Source organism: Hippocampus comes, unplaced genomic scaffold, assembly GCF_001891065.2.
Source record: "Hippocampus comes isolate QL1 unplaced genomic scaffold, H_comes_QL1_v1.1 scaffold22, whole genome shotgun sequence".
Classification (NCBI taxonomy): Eukaryota; Metazoa; Chordata; class Actinopteri; order Syngnathiformes; family Syngnathidae; genus Hippocampus; species Hippocampus comes.
This window is the reverse complement of record NW_017806175.1, coordinates 6959439-6984946: the sequence shown is the minus strand read 5'-3', so window position 1 is coordinate 6984946 and position 25508 is coordinate 6959439. Positions and strand designations below refer to the sequence as shown.

At 44.4% G+C, this 25508-nt stretch overlaps 1 protein-coding gene across 2 annotated transcripts; it reads left to right on the top strand.

Moving 5' to 3' along the window:
• Positions 1–347: 347 nt before the first annotated feature.
• On the top strand, positions 348–24680 carry tmem131 (transmembrane protein 131). 2 transcript variants are annotated; one of them, XM_019897154.1, is made up of 41 exons: positions 348–705; positions 4080–4141; positions 4386–4423; positions 8840–8908; positions 10324–10444; positions 11052–11168; positions 11262–11384; positions 11472–11552; positions 12273–12423; positions 12495–12551; positions 12645–12706; positions 12789–12897; positions 13538–13646; positions 13720–13873; positions 14600–14770; positions 15016–15126; positions 15297–15431; positions 16480–16584; positions 16661–16747; positions 17122–17274; positions 17566–17641; positions 17729–17843; positions 17964–18102; positions 18201–18310; positions 18900–18972; positions 19038–19189; positions 19275–19417; positions 19534–19720; positions 19782–19967; positions 20141–20296; positions 20631–21064; positions 21163–21347; positions 21549–21685; positions 21868–21986; positions 22078–22227; positions 22390–22540; positions 22622–22737; positions 23004–23085; positions 23162–23265; positions 23763–23914; positions 23995–24680. In XM_019897154.1, the coding sequence occupies exons 1-41, from the start codon at positions 573–575 to the stop codon at positions 24250–24252; spliced, it is 5373 nt and encodes a 1790-aa protein (XP_019752713.1). In that variant the 5' UTR covers positions 348–572; the 3' UTR covers positions 24253–24680. The 2 variants fall into 2 exon arrangements, with proteins under 2 accessions (XP_019752713.1, XP_019752714.1); XM_019897155.1 differs by lacking the exon at positions 11472–11552.
• Positions 24681–25508: the final 828 nt, after the last annotated feature.

Here is a 25508-nt window from a genome sequence, read left to right as displayed (position 1 = left end):
TCATAACGTCATTGCTTAATGAATGAATGATTGTAATAAAATTATGAATTAATAAAAGTATTTTTTCTGATCTTTGCATATTTATGTCTATATGAGATTGTTAATCGATTTTGTTTTATTTTGATTATAAAATAATTGTTTCTTATTATAGTTTAAATAGCAAAATTAAATTAATTAGAACGATGAATGATTTTATTTTGAAAGAACCTGCATTCCAAAATTTATTCGGACGTTGACTGACGAAACGTTTCCCCACGCATGCCCTTGAGTCCGCTCCAAAGCTGCAGGGGGCAGCACCTACCTGCCTTCGTCACCGTGAACGCCTCGCTCGCTCTTTTTGATACGTCACCCGTGCAAAAGAAGAAGAAAGCCCTGTAGCCAGAGAGGAGAGGCTAATGTACGTCCACTACACTACATTTGGGACTTACCAGCACGCACCGCGACGACGGCTATGATTGACCGATTCCGAGGAGCTTTTCCCGGGCATGTCCTCACTTTCGCACGGGTGTCCCACCTGAAGTGACAAAAAAAAAGAGAAAAGAGCGCAGAGCTGTGTCGGAGACTGGGGGGTTATGGCGGTGGGCCAGGAGGAGCGATACCGCTGGACCTCTCGCCATTTTTCGAACACGAGAAAGCTGCCGTGTGTGGGACTCTTGAGGATATTATTTATTGCCTTTATCCACATGACGCGGGCGAATAAACAAGGTTTGTATGACGGAGGTGGAGAAGAAAGGGAAAAGGGTTCGCGAGGCTCAAGTGAGCTAGCGTAACTTCCGTGTACATGTTTAAAACCCATTTGTTATTATGAATGTGAGTTCTTCAATCAAGCCTGACTTTCTATTTACCAGCACCGTCGCTTTTGATGCTGGTTCGCGTTACGCTACATCGCGGTTTTGTTGTTGAAAAGCTGGGCTGGTTAGCATCGCGGCGCTACCTCCAGGGTAAATTAGGTGGCCCGGGATAAAGTTTGTAAACGTGGCCCGACTTGGCTACTCAGGTGGGGAAGGGAAGGGCATAAATGACAGTCGTGTCGTCATTTCTGCTCCCGGCTCGGGTGTCCGGACGCCTGGCAGGTCATGGTGATCCATGGCCAGTGGACAGCTGCCCCCCTGTCACGACCACCTCCTCGCAACTTTCCCAGCAACAATTTTTTTACTTTTTTTTAACCATCAAACGTCACACTAAGGCACTTGCGTATATGGCGTGATTTAAAGAGGGCAGACATTCAGTTTCACCTCCTTGATGGAAGGCTGCTTGGTTTCATAAAGTTAACCTGCATTTCTGTTTGATGCAGTGTTTAATCGTTGAACAATCATAAAGTGGAATCTCCTTTTGTTTTTGCCAGATACATTGAGAACGATCTGACAAAATTATGGGTTCAGGTTTTATTTTTATTTTTTAAAGGAAACAATATATCAATCCAAAAGGATGTGGAAAGTGTATGCGTGTGTGTATGGATATCGATTTTTGCAAAGGCAAACTAACTCTTAAGATTTAAAATACAATAGAGGCATATTTTTGGCTGAAATGTTGATCCAATTCCAAATTGCTGTGTCCAATTTCACTCCCAAGTTTACAAATGTTCTGCATCTCAGAATCGCAAGGTTTACCAAGTTCAGATGTATTTTTCTGCAAAATGTTTCATTGCAAATCGTACATTTTTATAGCCATTGCATCTATGAAAGTCCGCTGTATTTGATTTCTGTACAAGCTTGCAAAAGTGAGTCTTGCTGACACCACAAGCTCCCAAGTTTTTAGACTTTAGATGCATTTTTTCCCCCTCTGAAAAATAGTGGTTCACTTCTGAATTGCAGAACTTTAGTCGTTCAACACTGTCTTATTTGTTCAAATTTGTAAGTTGCCTTTGCAAACATTGAGATGTGTGTGGCTTCAGATTTATTCATTTCTGAGATTTTTTTTGGTGGGGGTTTAATTCCCAATTGTACAACTTCTACGTATTTAAACTTGAAAATAGGACCCCAAAAATGGCAGATTCTTTTTTTTGTAATTTTTATATTGGACCAAAAATTAAGTCATTCGTTACATATATATTTTTTAACCAAACAGACAGTTAATTGGTGATCATAATTTTATTCTGCCAAATAATGGCATTGGCATCGGTCGGATCCTACTTGAAACACGTAATCGTTTGACAGATTTATGAACAAAATAACCGCCCACTATAACATTTATGAGCAAAATAACAAACTTAATAGCCCACTCTATGACATTTGTGGCTCTTCCACCGTGACTCAAATTATTTTTTTTTTTTTGGTCTTGCGCAATGGCAAACTGACAATAAGCAAACGTTAGCCAAAATGTGCTGAAACACTGACTGCAGCACGAACTCAAGCAAGCGTGGAGTGTCCGTTTCTCCTAAACTAATGGAGCTGTGATATGTTTGCACAGGGGGATTATTTTCAGCTCCGCTAAGACGCTTTAATTGACAGTTCGCGCTGCCCTAAACTAATGGAGCTGTGATATGTTTGCACAGGGTTCACGCTCACGCGTTCATGAGTTGATTTAAAGTATCCCTTGTGTTAGCGTTTGCCTCCATTGATAATAACCGCGCTTTGCTTTTGCTGGACCACGACACCGACACGCGGTCCGATTTTGACGGTGTCGGGTGATATGGGCGAAAAGCCTCGTAAATCCGCAGCGCTATTGCGTTTATCTGCGCTCCGGAATAACGCCAGAGTCGAGCGTTGGTGCTGTCTGTCAAAGTAATTGTGCAGAACTCTTTAAAGACCAGAGTGTTGTTTTTGAATTCCAACTCCCGCTGTATGAATTTATCATCGGCGACGTCAAGTCAAACACCTGAAGTTCCTTATGCGGGACAGTCGTTGCCTTGTGTCTTGCAGGACTGGGATTGCTAACGCTAAAACCAATGCGAATGACACCGCAATGCTCTCTGTGGTGCTTGAGCTTTGATCTGCACTTAAGATAAGATAAGAAAACCTTTATTTGTCCCACACTGGGGAAATTTGCAATCTACAGCAGCAGGATTGAAGGGGGGGGGTGAAAAGAAAAACAAACGATTGCATGCATGAAATGTTTCAGAAAAAAATAAAAAAATAACTACACAGTACAGAATGCAATATAAAATATAGATATAAGCATATGTGTTAAAGATCTCCAAACTGACCCATGTTAAAGGACGGAATGAAAATTCTCCGGCAATGTGCGTCGTTATCTTATCCTGAGCGATAGTCACAATCTTAACAAGAATCAAAGCAATAATGGAAAAGGAAAAAAAAACTAAATATTAGACCAGAAAGGAGGAAAAACAAAGAGGGGGAAATGTGAAAGTTGTTAGAAAGACAAAATCTCAAAAATATTGTAAAATGCCACTAAATATATGAAAAATGCACAATGGAAAATGCTACAAAAATAGCCCGGTAATGCAAGTTAAAATACATTAACGTTAAATGAAAATGTCAGAAAATAATGCAGTTATCAGGTATAAAAAAAAAAAAAAAAAAAACAATACAACATCCACTATTTATTTAAAAAAAAGAAAAATATTAGAAAATGGTAAATCAACGAAAAATCATTAAAATGCTGTACTCAAATGAACAAACAAAAACAGTATGAGAAAATAAAAAATACAGTATTTCAGGAAAATAGAATGAAACATCCAGATATGAGAGTAACCTGAGTTAAAAGCGACCTTTTGTATTCGGAGCTTGTATTGCATCGTTCTCACCCGAACAAAAAAAAAAAAAAAAACACTGAGCAAAACGGAAATTAAAAACGAGTGAGTACTAACTAGCGCATCCGGTCGAGCTTTCACTAGATATATTTTAAAATAAGCTTTCATTTGAAGTCAGAGAGTGACCGTGTGTTGAATGGTCGCAGGTTTTTGGCGGGAGCATTCAGCTTGGAAATATTTGTGACTGTGAAGTTTACAAGTTGTCCCTGCTGCTTTCTGTGTGCACAACAAATATTAAGTAGACAGCACATGATTGTGTATAAGTTATGTTCTCTTGTAGGACGCACGTTTTGTCCTTTTCGTTTGTCCTTTTCGTCTATGATGCTGAGTTGCCTTTTTTTTTCTTTCTATTTTTAATCTTTCACAGCATTCATTCAGTGTGACACAGTTCTCGAGGTTCTACATTTTGGTGATGGAGGCGCTTTACCGGTAAGCTGTTTTATAATGCTCATTTCTACACTAAAGATGAACTTTTTGAGGTCCCCGTGGCGGCGTGTGTCCACCAGTAACTTAAGCGTTTGAAATTTATGGTGGATTAACAGTCCTGTTTTTTTTCCCCCATACAATGACACATCGATGACTTATGTCGGCAATTATGGCCTCCTTGTACATAATCTAGGTGTGTTCTTTTATTCGCCTTGTACTGACTGCAGCCATGTCATCTTTTTTGCAGGCTGACTCCGACATCAATGTTAGTTTATATCAACAAAGGTACGTATATCTGTGCTCCCAATGGTGACTCCAAATATCTAAGATGTACAGTACCTAGTGCCTTTCTGTTTTGGATGGAATTATCCCCACCCTGCATGTTATGTTTTCAAATGCTCCCGATCGCTTTGGCTGCCATCGTGTAGTTATTCCTCCAAGCACTGGTCATCTATTTTCAGAATAGACCGGTGATGATTTATGTTGTCCTTGGGGCTAACTAGTACCCTCTGGCAACATTTTAAAGTGTAAATTAGTGGTCATGTTGCCTCCCTCCTCTCTCTCGATGTCCTCTGCTCACCCCTCCCCTCTCAGCCGAGAAGGAGCGGAAAAGAAAGCCACTGGTCTCTCTTTATTAACTTCTATTTCTCATTGAGTGAGCTCTGCAAGCAGCCAATCATATTGTGCCATCTTTATTGAAAACCACGGTAAAGTGTCAAACTGGTAATGCATGGCTGTAAGGAAACATCAGTTTGCATTTGAACTTAAATTGCGTTTGTGATTGTTTTACTTGTTTAAAAAAAAAAAAAAAAAGTAAGGAAACATCAGTTTGCATTTGAACTTAAATTGTGTTTGTGATTGTTTTACTTGTTTAAAAAAAAAAACACGTGGGAAGTTGCATTAGAACCGTGTTATGTTCCACCCCGATGATACAGTGATGTTTACATCCATTTGATGCCGTTTCAAACAACCTCGGTAAATTGACAGATTTCACGTGCTGTCAAAAGCCAGAGACTGCTCTGCGCTAATATTTTTCGCACCAAAATATCTGCGCATGTATCATCAGACCCCCCCTAATGGCTACAGTGAACTTTCCTTTTGGACCCCAATGAAGTGGGTCACTCATAGATTTTTTTTTACCCTAGGTGACAAATGTTTTAGCCCTGTCCTCTCTTGAGTTGTAATTTTCCAGTCAAATTTGAGCAGTGTGCCACCGGCTGATCAAATGCAGTCTCGGTTAAAAAAGAATAAATAGTTAACTTTTTTTTTTAAGAATATTGATAGAGGACTTTGTATTGGAGTGTCCATCTTGACGGCCCAGTGTGTGTTTAGCCTCGGGGAGGCAAGCAAGAAGCCTTGACTGTAAGGTACATTCTGATCCGGAAAGGGTTATCTCACGACCGCTCCCCCTCTCTGTGAGAGAGAGAGAAAAGAAGATATTTTCATTTTCATTTCATTTTTTTTTTTTCTCCCTGGAGCGAAAGAAAACCTCCCTCACAGTGAGGTGGTTGTTAATCATTATCTCCCACTCTGCAGGGCGTGCCCTGGGGTAGGAAGACTGTTGTCAGTGTGGGCCTCATGTCTGTTACCAGCTTAACTCCCAAAAACTTGCCACATATTTGCACAAAATATGGTTTGAAGGACACCCAGATTCTTTTTTTTTTTTCTTTTCATTTCTTCCATGAGTCACATCCAGAACTCTGGTGTTTGACCTTGAAGGCTCCGCCAGTTGCTCTTTGTGTTTTCATGGCTGTTGATGTGAGGCAGTTTGCAAAAACTAGCTTATGGAGAGAAAGAGAAATGAGCAGATATTTACGGGAGCGAAGGTGCGATTCCCAAGACTGTGTCACATGACACATGTAAAACTCGAAGCGGGGCAAGCTTACGTAGCAAATGTATTCTCGACAATTCTTTTTGGTGTTATTTTTGTTGCGGTCGAAAACATTTACCCATTTCACAACGATTTAGCAAAAATAGCAGGAGAACAGTGCTTTTGAAGAATCCTCATGCAGTTTCGTCCCAGCAATCATATAATTTGATGTGCGTTGGTGTCCGTGCCAGCATGCGGTGTGATCTATAAAATTCTTGTCCGAGTTGGATCGCTGAAGTGCCTCTTTGACTGCCCGGTCTGTCTTTTATACCTTTCACTGCAACAATGACACTCCCGTTTAAAAAGAACAAACCAATAAGATAATGTATGAAGGGACTCTGTTCCTGCTTTTTACAAACTTCAACTGGTCTCAGTCATTTCAATTGTGTTTTTGAAGACATATTGAAACGTTTATACACAATCAAAGAGCCGAAACAACGCCTTTCACACAATATCCGAGAAAGCGCGCAACTGACGCGCTGACCTCGATAAAAGGGGAGAGTGGATCTTGGCGACGATCGCCCCGTTTATTGACCGAACGTGTATTTTCGGTGACGGACCGTCCACGTCTGCGACCATGTGACACCGTTTATCCGTGACTCAAATTTCAAGTCCCAGCAAGACATGTGGCCAACAGGACCGTGGTATTGTTCTTTTGTTTTTAATTTCCCTCACGATGACTTATTTTCCCTTTTACAAGGTTGGAATGGCTGCTAGGGAGTTTAGTTTTTTTTTTTAATGCTATTTGTATTGCTTATCGAGTCTGCAGTTCGGTTAAAAGTGACGGAATGATCAGAGTACATCTGTAGCTGACAGCTCTGTGTCGTTTTTGTTTTCTTCCCGTCAGCTTACCTGGTAACTCCATTCTAGCCAACTGTCAAATCTATTGTGGGAAGACTTGGGGAACACATGAGGCCCTTTCAAACACGGAACCAAACAAAAGAGCGGTTGAGCTGGCCTGTATTCTGCTTGCGCACAACCCAACAAAGTGGGACATTCCACCGGCGACAATGCAACTTCACGCAGTGACATTTAGAGGCGCGGTGGCCAGCGATAGTTGCGTTCAACTTCACACCTCCGTCCCATCTTTCTACTGTTCCCCAAATGTATGCGTCTTCCATTCGGCGCCTTCTTTTCACACACAGGCAAAAAGTTGCTCAAAAACATGTGGAGGAGACGACCGTATAAAGAACATTTCAAGCTCATTTGAGCTCCTATTTTTGTCTGTTGCGCTTCCATCGTGATTGGCATCGCGTCGTGACAGTCGTGGAGTCCCGGCTCGAAATTCCCACACGCAGAATTTGTTTCATTATAATCACTGCAATATGTTAAATAATCATGTATGATTGTTTGGCCTGAGCAAATCAAGGAAGGTCAACTCATTGGCTGTGCCAGAAGCCACTGCTCCCCTGAGATGTATTCTCGTAGCCCCGCTAGCCTGACATATACAGATCTTTTAAAGACGCCCCCGCCCCCTCTCCACCACCACGACTGCTGACCCTCCTCAGATCCTTGGCTTCTCCAGTTACTCTCTAGCATTCAGCACATTATTTCCAAAGCTCCGAGCTCAACGCTGCTCAATGCAATTCACACCCTCGGCACGTTTTGATTCTTCGGAATCCGAATGAGGGGGGGCTTGGGGGGCGAGGATTGGCCGCAGATCACACGCGATCCTTCGCTCCCGGTCTTCTGACACGGCCGATTTCGGTGTGTATAAGTGCGCGCGCGCCTCTGGAGAGAGAAATCCATCCCGGGGCCCTCTGAGGATCACGACGCGGCGGCCGGTGTCTGTTTCTAGTCAATGAAAATGATCTCAGCTTGATTGTCTGTCAGGCAGTGTGAAGCTGTTGAACTTGTAGTAGATTGGGGAATTACGGAGAGATTTGGCGCTGTGGGTGTGGTTACAAGAAAGAGGCTTTGTTGTGTTGTGTGATGCGGTTATGGTGTCGAATGTCAATATTTTCATTGAACAGAAATAGTCAGATTTTATGGTGGAAGCTAAGTTTCCTTGCTCGGAAACCTCGGAGGCACGTCAGAAACACGCTGCCAGTTTTCAGAGCCGGCGGGTGGCGGCCTTGTCTCCTGGCGGAAACCTTGCCGGCGTCTGCCAAAATCAAAGGTGCTTCAATGAAAAATTGTAATGGCATGTTCCAGAAACTTTACGTCTTTTGAGAAATTGGGGAGGTGCGCCTATTGGAATCTCAGTCTGGAACATAGAATGGCAAATGAAACACTCTCAAGTTGTCTTCCCATCTGCGGTATTACACCCCCGCCGTAGCTCAAAACTTGTGTTTAGCATGACGATCCCTCTTTTTTGATGAGCTAAACTGGCTATACAGTTCGGGGTTACAGTGCCAGCGGGTGAACAAGTTTGCTTCATAAAATGAAAAAAAAAATAAATACACAAAGCTGACAAGGTCAACACATTTTTTTTTGTGATGAAGTGTGTGCCACACCTCTGCCATGCCTTTCCATTGATCTCAGATTGGCTCCTATTACATCTGTCTGCGCCGGAGAGGCCCTGCTCTGTCACCAAGATCCAACTGTCGCCGAACAGGCTAGGCGGGTTTATGCCTCCGTCCGTCCTTGATAACAAGAGCGCTTCATCCCCCGATAGGCGGAGGAGGTGTTCACACGAGTCGCATGGCTGCAAATAGTGCGTGTGCGCCACGCTGCTGCGCTCGTGGACCTTGCAAACGGAAGCGTTCCCAAATTAACCATTTCTGAGCCTTGTGCGTGCGTCTTTAGATGGGTTTTGCAATGAACTCCGACTTGGATGCTGTTCTCCCTCATCTTTTCCTGCTCCTGTCACATGTCTCTTTCCCCCGCAGCACGGCCCCGCACGGTGGGAGCTGCCGACCCATACGCTTCGAACCTCCAATGTTGGACTTTCACAAACAGTGAGTTTCTGACTCTTTGTCGCGTTCGCACACTCGTCACGCCTCATCAGCAATAATTACTAGAAAGCCCTGGAATGCGCTGCATTCGACTGCACAGTTTGCCTCGTTTCAACTTAGCTCAACTTATTGGCAGCGCATTCCGCTGTTGACAGCAGGCACACGCCCATGCCACATGTCACATTTAAATTGATCCATGTCAGACATTGTACTTCAGAGGACTCATCGCTCGAATCAAATGTCAAGTGGGCCAGACCGGTAAAATCAGCATAATTAACTTGCAACATGAAGTTGGGGTTTTCCGTTTTTGTTTCAATGTAAAGTACATTAAGATAATATTTCGAATCGAGTCATTAAATTGACTTATGAATATGTCGGAATTATTTTCACTCGGAAGATAAATTCAGGTAGCGGGAAATGCTTTGCAACAAAGTATTATGGCAAACCTGCACTTGTACTACGTGGATTGTTGGAAAGGTTTTATAAGAGTTTGTGAGACCGTCCGTGAGTCGGCGGATGGGGACGAAGAGGAAGAAGAGCTTGTCGTCAATTGATCGACCGGCGCTTGTCAATAGGCAGTTGTCGTGCGCCGGTTAAGGGGTTCCCACCTGTCACAAGCTACACTCACCCCGGCTTACCACAACAAACATGGCACTTATCAGCCCTAACCTTGAGAAAGCCCCCATATCGCTCTGACCAAATCACGGCGGCCCTTGGATTTTTCCGTTGACGAAATCGACTTGATACAAGTTGAACTCCACGAAAAAGGTTCAAAAGTTTGCGGCGACCTTGTTGAACAGCTCCGACACGTGACTTCCCCCCTCTGAGTGCTAAATGTTAAAGTTGTTAAAACAAGTTATACCTGGCAATCTCCGTCTGCCTGGACGGGTTAGGTCAGTCTAATACCAACAGCGATCAAATGTTGGCTCATTGTTGGAGTCCATTCAATATTCTTTTACAGCTGCGAAATAAGCTCACCTCAAATAAACTTGTAACGACACACCGAACCTGTTTCTCAACAGTCGAGTCTTATTCTGTTCGGGACGCACTTAAATAAATAATTACCGCTTGTTGGAGCAACACAATGTCAACAGATTGCTGACTGCTAATGGACGAGGAAAAAGCCTCCAGCCTCCATTTGTTTGTGTGCGCGGTGAAAGTGTCAAACGAAAGATGCATGTCTTGTGTTCTGTGATTTAAAGAAAAAGTGTTCTCGTTTTGATCAATAACTGTGTTTTGATTGCTTGTAATTTAAGGCTGTAATTTATATTTCTGTTTTTTCCCTTTTAGCTTTTATATTTTCATTTAGATTTTTGTTTAAAAATAAGCTTGGATTAACAGGGGTTTTTTATTCATTGCGGATGGAAACAAGATATGCACATCTTGTTATCTAATCTTTGTTTTTCTTCCATTGACAGGCCTGTGGGGATGCCAAAAATGGAGAAAGTTTATTTACATAATCCTAGCTCAGAAGAAATTAGTTTGATATCAATATCAGCGACGACGGCGCATTTTCACGCCTCCTTTTTCCAGAACAGGGTGAGTGCATACATATTACTTGTTTTGCCACATTGTGGCTGATAGCATCTTATCTTTTTTTTTTTAAATGATGATGCTTCAAGCAATGTAGCATCTGAGCCCTTCCTGTTCGTGTAGGAGTCCATGTGATTCGGGTATTTGACCTTGGGAGGTAATATCAGAGGTAGAGGCAGGAGAGAGCCCATTTGTATCTCCGTACAGCTGGGACGGAAGTGTGAAGTTCAATTCCCGACACGGCCGCCCCATTTTCCCTGCCAAGTATTTCATACTCTATAATATCCCACCTTCACTGGGTTCCACGTCACAGAAACCAGCGGATGAATGCGTCTCTTCTGCTGCGGCTCGGCTGAAGCCATTTTTTTGTCATTTTTGTAAAATATTGAAATATATGTTCTCTCCTGTGCAGCCACACCTGTCCTTTTGTTTGTCTCGACAATAAGATCTCACATTTTTTACATGACATCTCGCGTGTGTGCACTGCAGCTGAAAGAAAGCGCTATCAATGAACACCTAGCAAAGACAATTGAACACAACATAATTTAAAAACAATAAAATAGAGATCCTGTAGACCTTTTATGCTAATCTGTCTTTTCTGTGTCCTCCACAGATAATCCCGCCAGGAGGGAACACGTCGTTTGATGTCGTGTTTCTCGCGCGAGTCGTCGGGAATGTAGAAAACACTTTATTTATTAATACGTCACATCACGGAGTGTTTACATACCAGGTAAGGAGTACACATAAAGTCCCACGTATTTTGTTGTTGTTGTATTTTACTTTGCTGAATTTCTTCCCTGCCCAACCCAACCCATTTCTGAAGGTTTTTGGGGTGGGGATCCCAAACCCTTACAGGCTCCGTCCCTTCGTCGGGGCTCGAGTCCCGGTAAACAGCAGCTTCTCGCCGCTAATAAACATCCATAACCCCTACAGTGAGCCACTTCAGGTAACGTCGCACTTTCCTCAAACTGTTAATGAGATATTAAGAGTACTGTTATTAAAATGGCTTTGTGTTTGTGTTGGTTGGCTGGAGGTGGTTGAGATATATTCCAGTGGAGGGGATCTACATCTAGAGCTTCCCACGGGGCAGCAGGGAGGCACTGGGAAATTATGGGTGGGTGATTTGCATGTTTTGTACTAGAGATTTTCACATTTTTATGCTCGTAGCGATGCCGAACAAGGTAAAACAACATGTTTGTACAAAGCTCGAGGTTTCTATCAAGCATTTGTACGCTGAAATCAGCATCATAAAAAAGGGCAATGTCGCCACCCGATTCAGTAAAAGCCACACCAAGTTATTCGATTAAATGGCTCGTTGCTTGTCTTCAAAACAAAGCGGATGGGGGAGGTGTGTGTTCTGTCACGGAAGTTCTTGTTTGGTGGACGCCAATGGCATAACGGGGTTGTGGTGTTTAAGCCGATCGCAGTTACTTTCACTATTGCAACCTTCCATTATGAACGATCGGAAACTATGGTATAGCATTTCATTAGTATTGTACCGGATATAATCGTCTATCTTCGAACTGAACGACATCCCCTGGTCGAGATCCCAAGTCACTTGAAAATGATAGATTTTCAGCCAGCCTAGCCGCCAGGTCATGAGCAGAGAAACGTTTTCTGCAAAGTAACATTCAGCTCGCAAAACATGCAGTTGTTTTGTTTGTCGATTGTTAAATTTCAAACATCTTGGATAATTACAATTAGTCCGTTTTGCCCCCTTAACTTGATTTTGAGGCCAATCACCACAACCCGCTGAGATGGTGAGCTTTGTCTGTAAATGCGTTTTATAAACCCAAGAGCCGCATTGTGACCGCGCTGTGGTTTTGTCCCCAAGGAGATCGCGCCCTTCGAGACGAAGGGCGTGATGAGAGCCAGCTTTTCGTCCAGAGACGAGGATAACCACACGGCTTTCATCCGAATCAAAACCAACGCGCCCAATGAAGACAAGTTTATCATCCTGCCCGTTGAGGTGGAGGTCACATCAGGTGTGCTCTTAATTTTTCTTTTTTTTTCTGCGTGCCTCCATGTCTCATGTTTTTTAACACTTTCTGTGCAGCACCTGGTATTTACTCCTCCACAGAAATGCTCCACTTCGGCACATTGCGCTCTCAAGGTACGTATTGTGAACATCGGATACACTGTATTTGTTTCCCTATGCACTCAAGCCCCCCCCCCCCTTTTTTTTTTTTGTATTTATTTTTTTCAGATCGGCCAAAACAGATGGCTTTGTATCTTTTAAATTCCGGAACAAAAGACGTTCCCATTACAGTAGGTTGCTTTTTGATCTGCTTTTAAAACACATGGATATGTCATTTTGCTTGACCGGCTCGTCCTTTTCTCTTTAACGCAGAGCATCCGTGCGACGCCGCCCAATGACGCCATCACGATAGACTTTAAAGCCATCACGCTCAGAGCGGGAGATAGCAAATACACCAAAGTAGCTACTATTAGCTTTGATGGTAAGTCTATTTTCATATTCATATTCAGGCATCCATCTCACTTCTCATGCGCCCTTCCTTGAAAGCGTCGGTCCAAAATGTTTTTTCAAAACAGTCCGGAACGTAACTTCAGTGATGCTTTCAAAGTTGTTGCCATGATAACATTTTGAGCAATTGCTGGATATTTTCAACTGAAACTTTTCAACGAATCGGAAAAGGGGGTTCCCTGAGCAGAAGACAAAATGAAGAGATTAAGGAGAATGTTGAGAAATAATCCTTACAACGTTTTACTGTAATTTGAAGGTGTGTTTTTTGGGTGGGGGCAGATTCTTTTTAGGTGATGTGACAGAAAAATACTCCCCAAAAAGTGTATTTTTCTAAAACAAAAAAAAAAAACCCTTAACTTCTCTGGAACCCATCATTTGATTTTCAAACATCCTGTTGTGCAATACTCCTGTTGAAGTGGCCATTCCAAATCATCTCGACAGGCTTAATGTTTTACACTGTAACTTCAAAGTTTTTATAAATTGTCACTTTGTTTTATTTTGCTACGTGCGCTATTCTGCTACCTCTATATGGAGATGTAGTTATGATTTTGTTTTGCAACCGACTGCTGACTTGCACAACTTCCTCTTACATGTGTTCTCATTTCTCACTGCAGCCTCCAAGGCCAGAAGACCATATCAGTTCTTTGGTAAAATCACAGTGAAGGCGAAGGAAAAGACTTATTCCAAGCTCGAAATCCCCTACCAGGCAGACGTTTTAGAAGGGTAAATCAAACTGGCCTGTCAAAAGACAGATATGCTGTGCGGTCGTAAAGTTACTTTGTGTCCCCCTGTCCAGCTACCTGGGCTTTGACCACACAGCGACGTTGTTCCACATTCGTGACAGCCCAGTGGACCCGGTTGACCGGCCCATATTCCTCACAAATGCCTTCAGCTTTGCCATACGGATACACAACGTGTCGCTGCCCGAAGAGGCCAAAACCATGTTCAGCGTGAGTCCCCAACAACTCTCAACCCTCCTCCAGTGATCATTTCTCAAGAATAGCGATAATCTTCCTGGGTCAATTTGACCCGCAGCAGATCTAAAAGTCTCAAATGGGGAAACAATCCCAGTGAATGTGAACATTTATAAACATGCAATGATTTGTAAACTATTTTCAACCTATATTAAATTGAATACGCTACAAAGAAGACTTGAGCAATTGCTCCATGTACAGCACTTTGTATGCAGCGATGGCTGTTTGAAAGTGCTCTATAAATACAGTTGCGTTGAAAATTATTACCGTATTTTATAGTGCGGAAAATACGGTAACTTTGAATTTTACGGCTGCAACACGTTTCCAAAAAAGCTGGGACATATGGCCAAAAAAAAAAAAAAAAAAAGCCTGAGAAAGTTGAGAAATGCTCATCAAACATCTGTTTGGATGATCCCACAGGTGACCAGGCTCACTGGGAACAAGTGGGCGTCCTGATTGCGTATAAAAGGAGCTTCTCTGAATAGCTCAGACGTTCACAAGCAAAAGATGGGGCGAGGTTATGACCAACTGCGTGAGAAAATAGTCCAAACGGTTTAAAGGACAGTGTTGCTCAAAGTACACCTGCAAGGAATTTAAGGATTTCATCATCAAGGACCCGGGAATCTGAAGTCAATTAACAGGAGGGGTTTTAAATGCTTCATAAGAAACAATTCACAACTTCCCTTTTCTGTCACTTAATAGGTACAAAACTTCACCTCGCCGCTCCTGGTCCCCGCACACGAGTCGCGCTACATCTTCTCGCTACTCTTCCAACCGGTTCGGCCATCCATCCACATCGACAGCAACATCCTGCTCATCACCAACGCGTCAAAGTTTCACCTGCCTATCAGGGCCTACACAGGCTTCCTGGAGGTACACGTCGAACACCTCTCCCCCTTTTACTTGCACCCACCCCTGGAAAAATATTTTACTTTGGGATGCATGACAACTGCTGGGATGATAATGATACTTTTATTGAATTTTAGTCTATTATTGAGGGACTACTGAAATTGGAAAGTGAAAAGTGGCCAACGTCAACCTATATTGACCCCAAATTCACTCAACTGATCAAACAAGAGTGACGTGCGTTTTCTCATGCCCCCCTCCGTCCGCTACAGCCTCATGTGCTGCCACCCAGCCTGAAGAAGAACATACTAGACTTTGGCATCCGCAGCGCCACAGACACCAACAGCATCATATTTGTGGTGGTCAACAGCAACCCCATAGAGGTAAAAGCTATTGCCTATTTCCGTTGAGCGCGTGTCGGTTTCAATAGCCATCTTAACGTGTGCTTTTGTGCCGGATGTATTCATGTCTAAATTGACCACGAGTTACTCAACCCCAAACAGTCACGTATTCACGAATGTATTAACAAAGTGTGACTTTTTAACTCCCACAGTTGGAGATAAGGTCTTGGCAGGTGACGGGTGACAGCCTCTCAATGGAGCTGCTCAAGGCTGAGAAAGGAAATGCGACAATGGCATCCAGTCGCCTGAGGGACCTGCAGAATGTTTCTGCGTCTCATCACAAAACGGTAAGAGTTCCAAAGACAATGTCCTGTTAGGGTAGCACTGTGCTTAAAAACAAAATAAAAAATAAAATAAAATCGTACCCGAATGTACCGGTAATCCGGTCAAAAACCGTAAGCTTCCCTGTCTTTTCAGTAGTGGTACTTTTACGTTTTAAAAGGTAGAAAATAATAAATCTGAGTATAAAAGTGCTGCCTTTCACACGCTGCATTTTATGACAATTTTTATAGGTCTGAATCCGCTTTTATATTTAGAAATGCTACAAATCTCAGCTGTTGCCTCAATCATTGTATTTGTATTTTATAGCTGACTGTCATTTGTCAGAAGCTTTATTTAATATCCTCCATGACTTTCTATAATATTAGTTTGTATTAATAATGTAAAGAATAGGAAGTGCCATGATTTACTGTCTCCATAATTTTGCTTCTTTTTCTGATTTGGTTTTTGCCATTTGTACGGTTTTAGTTTCGGTACTGAGGGACTTTATATAGGTGTGGTATCTCCATCAAGATTTCGGTACCACGAGGACACGAGGCGTTGCTGTTAATTGGCTGTTTAGTCTATTAATTGTAAGAAAACAATACACTGATTTGTGACGAAAGGTGTGTCTACTCGACAGTTGCTATGAAAATATGCTGGATACTTTGTTGTGTGTAATTCTTTGTTTAATTAATGGTTCACTGTTATGTTCTGAAGTCATACTGGTTACACACACACACACGCATGCACACCCCCAAAGTGAATATTTGAGCCTGATCTAACCAGTACGGTGGAATGAACCGTACTGCGACTCGGTGGCTTTCCAGATTCAAGATTTTTACACATTTTCAATTTCATATTTTTGTCTGAAAGTACCTCATCATAAGCTGACTTGATTTTAATTGCTCTATGTAATTTCCTTTTAATGTAATTCATTTCATTTACAAATTTTTGTGTTTGTAATGTTTTTTAACTGACAGGGAATTGCTGTAAACCTTTCGGACTTTTTTTTTTTTTTTTTTTTAACATGTCCACAGATTTGCCTGTTAATGTCTCACTATTTTGGCTCTCAAGGTTTTTATAGGGTCGGGCTTTTACGCCGCCTTCCGCGTGACACTGGTGGCCAATGCACTGGAGGGCACGTATGACGGAGCCGTGCACATCACCACAGACTACGAGGTAAGTCGTCCCCCTCTTGTCTGCGACGCCACCTCAACTCACTCGCTCACTCTTGATCCGCATTTTTCCCCCTTAGATATTAACCATCCCGGTGAAAGCGCTTATTGCGGTGGGCACATTAACCAGCTCCCCCAATCACCTCATCCTGCCTCATTCATTTCCAGTAAGTAAGACCGCTTTTCATTAGCACTTGTTGGTTGTATTTAATGCAAACCCAGAGTGTTCAAAATTATTAAGCATATGCTCTTTTGGGTCATTTTTCTTGAATAATCGGTAGGATTTACAATGAATACGATTCATTATCAATATTGCCATCTAATATCTGGATTTTACTCAACAAAACGACCACAATAGCAACAATAAATTGTAAAATACACATTATTTCAGTTCTAAATGAAAAAAATTGGTTGTCAAAAAACTGAGAAAAAATTATTTGCATGCCATTTAATAAAAAAAAAATCTTAACTAAAAAACATCTTTTGCAGAGCATGTTGGATGTTTTATTGGTTCTCATTGTGTTTTGTTGGCCTGTTGTAGGGAAAAGTTGTGCACCAAATTTTCAGCGTCCGCAGCTCGTTCTCGCAAAAAGTGAGGCTCGAGCAGATTCGCTCGCTGACTGAAGACATCCGCTTTTACTACAAGCGCTTGCGCAGCAACAAGGATGAGCTCGAGCCCAAGCGCAAATCCAAGGTAGGCCTTACCTTTTGAATCGTTGTATTTAATTTTTAACATTCTGCCAACGAATTGCCCGTTTTTTGGGGGGGGGGGGGGGACTACATGGAGTGAATTCACCCGAATTTACCCCAATCAGAATTTGATATCCAGACACAGTTGATGCTAAAAAATTGTTTTTACCTGTGCCAAAATGTCATTGTATGGAGGATTCATCTTAAAAAAAGTGACACAAAGGCCTGTTCTTTGCTACTTGGAGCTTAAAACACGTATTGTCCCACCTAACGTATCTCTCATGCCACTTCACAGGTCGCAAATATTTATTTTGACGCCAGCTTGCAGTGTGGAGATCACTGCTATGTGGGGCTGCCTTTCGTGTTTAAATGTAAGTGTTGTGACATCAACCCGAGTGCTCGCAACGGCAATCTTGGGGGGAAATAAACAAACAAATAATGAAATCCTTGATTGACAGCGGAGTCAAAGCCTCATGGGATGGTGCTGCAGGAGGACATTTGGGATTCCGATGTGGATCTCCACCAGAAACTTCTCAGGCGATGGAATGAGTTGAAAGTGCTCTCCGGCCACATGTGAGTGATTTATCCTTTTTTTTTCCCTTTCAAATTAGTGGCTCGGCGGGTGGACAGAACTATTTACAGAACACCACATGCTTTTTTTTTTCCTCTCTTTCTCTCTTCCCCTTACTGAAGAGTTGAAGCCATGTTTGAAGTCAACACGGATCTCCAGAAAAATGTCCAGGCTAAAATTACAGCCCAGCTGATCTGGCCCTCGCTGATCAACTCCACGCGGCACGTAACGTTTCCGCTGACCAACACAAACAGCTCAGCTGTAAGTGCCCGACAATGCGCCTCTTGTGCGCCCGCAAACGCCTGCAGGAATGTCTTGAGGTGTTGTTAAACTCTCTTCCACTCTCCGCGCCTCCTCAGGAAAGAGAGATAACGCTGCAAAATCCAGCCGACGTTCCCGTGTACGTCCAAGTGCTCCCGCTGGCGCTACTGCCCAACCCATCGATCTTCTCAGAAAAGTTGTTAGACAGGTGGGAAGTCACTCGCAAACTCTTGCGTCATCTCAATTTGTCGACATGCATCGTTTACAGACGTGTTCAGCTTGTTTTATTGACCCAAACTGTTATTGGTCTGCCTTCAATACGAAAGTTAGCGCTGCCTTCTCTGGGCCTCCTAGGCTGATTTTCCACTGCAGGTTCACGTACCCAATTGTAATTTAATGCCTACAGGATCCCCCGTCATCCAAAATGTGCTATATAAATTGAGAGGGAGCGGGTGTCACTAGTGGGAATGTAGCCAGCCTAAATATAGTACCATGTACTATTCATAGTTCCAAACTTGATGAGGCTGTGTGACTAAATAGCTCACTGGACAAACTGATTCATCACCACCACCTCTGAAACTCTTTTACGCGGCTTCTGAAAGCCGACTCTTGTCGGTATTTGTCCTCGCTGCTGTTTTGTATGAATGGCACAGGAACAAAGTTAACTGTGAAAATGTCTGGACTCCCTCACTCTGCTCTGGAATAAAATTTGGCGACCTTCTCTTATCGGATCTTGTTCCGATAGATGTGTTTGATGCAGCTTGATTTTTTTCAGACTCCTTCTCTCTATTTGTCAGATGGCAACCCGAAAATCTGTCCAGCATCAACATTGACCCACACACGATGGAGTTCCAAGTGCAAAGAAACCAGGTGAGTGGTTGTGAAGATCCCGGGGACCCTGTTTGTCTCAACTGACGTTTTTGTCTGCTCGCCAGTCGACTGCGGCGAAGAGCGGCATCGGTTTTGCGGAGGGATCAAGCCGGCCCTTTGTGTACAACCTGGTCCTGATGCCCAGGGAGGTGAAGTCCTTCAACGTAAGATTCACGCCGGTCCGCAACCACAGCGTCTCCTCGCTGCTCATAGTCAGGTGAAGTCCTCAGCTTGCAAACGCAATTCTCTCTCTACCTTGAGTATGTTGCTCTTTCTTTAAAGTCTCCGGTCTGGCTTTTCAGGAATAATCTGACTGTGATCGACGCCATCATCCTGCACGGCCACGGCGCCACTGAAAGCCTCAAAGTGGCTGGGAAATCTCCGGGACACAGCAGCTCGCTCAGGTTCAAGATGACGGAAGCGCTGCTGAGAGAATGCACTGACAGTGAGTACCTGCACCGAGGCCAAAAGACGTTCATGCTGAAATTTTACCGAGAACTCCCAACTAGGAGGCAATGGTGCTCAACACAAACCAGCTAAGTTAACTCCAATTGATTTCAGAAAAAAGAATCAAGGATCCTACTTTCACGCTGAAGAGAACGTTCCGCGTCGAGAACACGGGCCTGCTCCCCATCACCATCCGCTCGGTGGAGATCAACGGACAAGCGTGCGAAGGATTCGGATTCAAGGTTCTGAACTGTCAAGAGTTTTTACTTCAACCCAACACGTCCGAAGACCTCGTCATACTGTGAGTGACGTACGACTGACAAGTTCCAAATTATCCTCTCTAAAATGACCTATCCTCGCAGATTCACGCCGGACTTCACCACATCGCGAGTGATACGCGAGCTCAAGTTGGTGACGTACGGAGGCTCGGAGTTCCTCTTCGTGATGAACGCCTCGCTGCCCTATCACATGCTGGCGGCGTGCGCCGAGACCCTGCCCCGGCCCACCTGGGAGATGGAGCTGTGCATCATCGTGGCCGTTGTCATGAGGTGAGATAAGGAAGTGTGTGTGTGTGTGTGTGTGTGTGTGTGTGTGTGTGTGTGTGTGTGTGTGTGTGTGTGTGTGTGTGTGTGTGTGTGTGTGTGTGTGTATATAGAAGCTCAGGGGAACTGGGTGAAGACTGACGATTCGGATATCCTCATACTTCATATTTGCCCTTCAGTTCTATGTTTCTCTTGGTGATCGGCACGGCCTACCTGGAAGCGCAGAGCATCTGGGAGCCTTACAAGAGGCGCGTATCTCTCGAGCCCAACTGCACCTTGGAGACGGGGAGGCCATTTAATCTCAGGGAGATAGTACAACTGCACAGCGAGTCAAAGTGAGTGAACGAAGACAACACAAGACGGGCCGTGTACTTACGAACAGCGTTAGCTTGAGCCAGCGAGCCTCACCACAGACGGTACATCTCTGTCTCAGATACACCCGTATCCAGCTCGCGACCGCAGCTCATCTATTTTATGAACACCGTTAGCATTAGTTTTATCGAGCTAGCGTAAGAGAAGCGCACGTCTGTTTTGCTTCTACCATTAATGTTACATTCGGCGGCAACATGGCTGTGGTGGTCGAGCCGTAGACTCGCAGCCCGAAGGTTGTGGGGTTTGATCACGAGCCACGGAAATTAGCTGTAACGCATCACCACTTTTATGTTCCAGTGACTCATCTCAGACCTCGAGGGGCTTTTACGCGGCCACCAACGGAGCGACGCGTGGAGGCCGACATGGCAACAGCCGGACCCTGTCTGACTCTGATGTCCAAGACAAGCGCTCCAGGATGGGCCTGAGCCGCTCGACAATGCCTTTGCAAGCCGCTTCCTCCTCCAATCTGCCCAGAGGGGGAAGCTACACCTCCGGCCAGGAAGGCGCCACCCCGCCCCCTAACTGCCAGCTGACCAACCGCAAAGCTCGCAGCGCCAAACCGGACCTTCAGGGTCCAAGTTTAGCCACGTCGTCGCCGCCGCCGCAAAGAGGGGGCGCCTCCGACACGGAATACGCTAACCTGGTCAACGCCATGGATACTGACCGCCAACGTCCAGAGTCACTCGTACAAACGCTACACGACCAAAGTTCACAGTTACTTCACAACAAAGGTGCTTCATCTTGCAGATTGGAGTATCACCAGTCCCCATGTGTACCGATGCAATTTTTTAAAAATCATATTGCAAACCGGGCGCTTTTGTTTTCCTAGCGTTGGAATCCAAAGGGAAACTGCGGGGAAAAACAAAAGTGCAGCGGAAGAAGGAAGAGAAGGTGAAGAAATCCACAGTCAAGACTCTGGGCGATGAGCTAAAAGACAACGTGGCCGATAACGACGACACCTCCTCCACCACCACGGAGACGTCAAATCCGGACATGGAGGCCAGCATCAAAGAGGTACCGGTACAACCCCCTTCCAAAAAAACGTTTCTCATTTTCATAACACATTTGGGCCACAGTCTTTCGCTGCGATATGCACACTGAAAGGGTACGAAAAGGACAGCGTGCATGGGCGAACTATTCCTTTTTTTCAACCAAAATGCAGCAATTTGGGTGTCTTCTTGAAAAAAATTGTAAGTTGGGTTGCTTTCCTGCCAGGAACCCCTGAAAAAGAAAGGAAGGGCAGGAATTCCGGCAAAAGAAGAAAAAGAAGAAACAAATTCACATTTCCTTATCAAACAGAAACCCAAGAAACAAGGAGCCGCAAAAAAGGAGGTCCAAGTTGAAAAAGCCAGGTCTGTATCAAAATATCTGCCCGCATGATTGCTGTGATCATTGCAGATGTTATTTTTTTATGTATATATATATTATAGTTTCAGTGGTAGCCATTCACTGTTCTGCCATCTTGAATTTACCGTGGTGTCATTTGTTTGAAAGTATTATGAAAAGTTGCATGGGTACGGGCTTGCATTGTCAGTTCCCTGGAGTTGCCGTACGTGACGCCGCTGGAAAACAAACAGCGCAAGGGCTTCACGTCCAAATCACACCAACCCCTCCCCAGCGCCCCCAAGACAAGACCGCTGCAGAATCCCAGATGTGAGTCTCCTCCCCCTGCACACTCTTGCGTGTGACCTTGTCTTATTATCGTTGTCCCCTTTGACGAGTTTGCCTCACTGTCTTCCCACAGTCGAAGCAAAGCTGGAAGAAGGTCGCCCCTCTCTGTTGGCCAAACTGCTGTCAGGTTCCGTGCAGGAGCTCGGACACAGCAGCAGCTCGGAAGGCGAGAAGGAGTTTGCCTCCCCCGAGTGGGACATCCCCGTGTGCAAAAACAGCGTCCGTAAGTGCACATCCGCTTCACTTTTGGTTGCGAAATAAATGCTTGTGATTCCCATGCAGCGTTCTTTTGCGTAAAACTGGATTGCCCTCCAAAATAGCCAATTGAACCAAGCTGTTTAAATGGAGTACATAAATGCGGTTCTATGTCTCGTTGAATGCGTAGAAGCAGACAGTCTCCAGCAGATCTCCATCCAGACATTAAACGCAGACCCCTTCCTCAAGCGATCCTCCACCCCGGGGGCTTGCTCTCCACCGCCCACCTCCCCCAGCCTGCTGTCCCGCGGCACCTACAGCAGCGTCCTCAACAGCAACAGGTGAGCATCGCGCACGCACTCACGCACTCACGACAACGCGGCACTCTGCGCGGCGTGATTCAAACTCCGCTTTTGTTACAGCGACGTGAACCACAATAAAGCTCCAGGAAGCAAAGCTTGCTGCCCCACGCCACTTCCCGGCAAAAACGGAAACCCCACCTTTGCCGCTGTTGCCGCTGGTTATGACAAGAGTCCAGGTAAGAATTTGTGATGGGTTGGTGTGCCGCAGGGATGTTAAGTTTTTCAACTGAACGCCACGTGGAGAAAAGTAGAAGGTTGCAAGGGCCACTTGGACATTCTGCAACTTTGATTTGAACAATTGTACACAGGGATGCAAATCACACTGGTCATCATCAAATTTTACTCAGAGATAGCATGACGTCCCGAGATGTATTTTTGATGCTGAAAAAAACTGAATGAAAACTACACCAACGGTAGGTCTCAAGTTATTTGTCGCCACCAGGTGGTTCTGGATCGGGCAGGGTCGAAGGCCAATCGAGGAGTCTGGCACATACGACGTCAGTCGAGAGTGACAGCTCCGACAGGTACTGACAACAAGAACAAGCATTCATGTGACACACAAATCCCAACATTGATGTGTTTTGTTTGGTTGTGTTGTAGCTCAGGGTTATGGAGTCCCATCGACACAATTAGCAGCTCAAACTTTAACTCCACCAACTCCTTCTCCGCATTTGGGCCCAATAACTCCTTCAACCTGACAGGAGGTAAAAGACTCACATTGGTTGACACTGTACAGGTCTGTGTGTGTGTGTGTGTGTGTGTGTGTGTGTGTGTGTGTTGTCATATTTCAGATTAAGATTATTTTTGACGATTTTTCACATTTGGGAGGATTGACAGCTCAAAAAAAACACATTCTCCCCACAAAAAGTTGGATCTTGTGTAACAACTTTGTCAGTTGAAAATATTTATGTTTGAAGAGATAAAACTCCGGCCTTCCTGTGTGTGGAGTTTGTTGTTCTCCCCGGGCCTGCGTGGGTTTTCTCCGGGTACTCTGGTTTCCTCCCACATTCCAAAAACATGCACGGCAGGCTGATTGAACACTCAAAATTTTCCTTCGGTGTGAGTGTGAGCGTGGATGGTTGTTCGTCTGCGTGTGCCAAATGATTGTAATTTCCCCCCACACCGCCGGCCGGATGAAGGACTTTATGGAAGAGTAAGAGTTATTTTTTAAAGAAATGTTAATGAAAGCCTTGTTCATTAGTTTTCAGCGGAATGAGCCTCCAGAAGCCATCGGAGCCTCAGTTGAGCTGGCCCGACTTCACCACGGTGCCATCGTCCATCTGGGACATGCCCAGTGCGGACCCCCTCTACTCCTGGCCCACCAGCTCCAGCTCGCCCACTGCACCCACCTCAGTAAGACGGTTCATGTCCCCCCCACCCGTTGCCTCGTGGTAAGTTAAATGTGTTTTGTTTTGGGGGGGGTTTCGTCACAGTCACTCCTGGGAAGCAGCCACAACCCGTGGTCCGCCAGCACCGCCTTCGGCAACTCCATTTGGTCGGCGAGCACAGAATCGTCGCTGCACCCTTACTCGCCGGCTGTCAATTCTCCCACGCTGACGGACCCCCTGGATCCTTCCCCGTCGCCCTCGGCCGACATGAGCCGCACGTACAACCCGTGGAGCATGTGGCGGCCCACGCTCGGCCGGCGGAGCTCGGAGCCCTGGCCCAGTCCCTCAGAGGACGCCAATTAGAACGGCACTTAAAGCGGCGACCAGATATATTTTTCTCAAGCGCGACGGGAACGATTTCGATCACTCGCCATTCTCTGTTAGTTTTTCCCGACGCATTTTATTCACGGGGGGCCGACACTTTTATTTGTTTTAACAGAGGTGCACCCCCTCTAAAATGAGACGTTACGGCTGGAAGTTTGGTTCGCCGTGCAGAATCTCAGTTCAGTATTAAAAAGTTCAACGTTTTTCAAGAGTTTTATTGCAATCAGTTTCATGGACTTTCAGCCAAGCGCGCAGCAGCTCAGATTGGACAGCGACCTTGGCTCTGATTGGACGTTTCATGAAATGGCTCCCCGTTTTAAAAGTCCAACAATTACTTGAGTTTGAGGTTTGAATTACACCAGGCCTTCATTTGTCAGAAAATTACAATAAAGAATTTCAGCACAGCACCTCCTTCTGGGTCTCAATATTTTCTGATTTGCAGTGATTGTGCTTTATTCCTGATATTTGCTGCCATTTGTCCTGAATGGGCATAGATGTCAAGTTGCACATTTACTGTAAAATCACAAATAATGGTCACTTTTTTTGCAAAACCAAAAGATGCCAAATCAAAGTGGGGCACGACAAAAGGTGCTTCAGAAATGAAAAAGTTTAAATTGTTTAGACATTTACCACCACCTGGGCAGTACTGAGGGGTTGTAATAGGAGATTTACAAGACATTTCATACAAAACGTGTCAATATGCATTTACATACTGTAAATTACTTTTAAAGCATTTAAACGTGTTAAGAGATTTTAAAATGAAGAAATAAGGAGTTAACCGTGTTATTCACAAGATTTTACAAAATAGTGGCCACTTGAGACAAACGAGACTCCGCTACACGCTTTTTCAATGTCTTATACTGCCCCCAAGTGGTCACGGTGTGCACAGTCGCACAATGTCAATTTATGCAAAAGGCAGAAATTATGTATAGCAAAAAAAAAAACCCTGCTTGAATAAAAAATCAACTGAAGCCAATTTTTACTCTAATTGTAATATATTTTTTATGAAGTATGATACTTACATTTTCTTCTAATGTAGTCTTGATTGATTATTGGATGGAATTAATCTGGGAATTTATTTTCCAGCATCAGGGCTCCCAGGGGGCTGCCTGAGCGACTCGAGCAACAGCCTCGCCAACCTGTCCTTGTTGCATTTGGTGAACACCGTCACGCTGTGCTGCTTCTTGAGCCTGCCCACGCGGTCCAAGACCATCATGCCGCGGCACATGGCGCCC

Excerpts from the sequence above, each read along its gene's own strand:
- tmem131 (XM_019897154.1), top strand. The coding sequence starts at position 573 with ATGGCGGTGGGCCAGGAGGAGCGATACCGCTGGACCTCTCGCCATTTT. Across the intron at positions 19,190-19,274 it reads TCCTCGCTGCTCATAGTCAG|GAATAATCTGACTGTGATCG; the intron begins GTGAAGTCCTCA and ends CTGGCTTTTCAG. Across the intron at positions 21,987-22,077 it reads ACCGCTGCAGAATCCCAGAT|TCGAAGCAAAGCTGGAAGAA; the intron begins GTGAGTCTCCTC and ends GTCTTCCCACAG.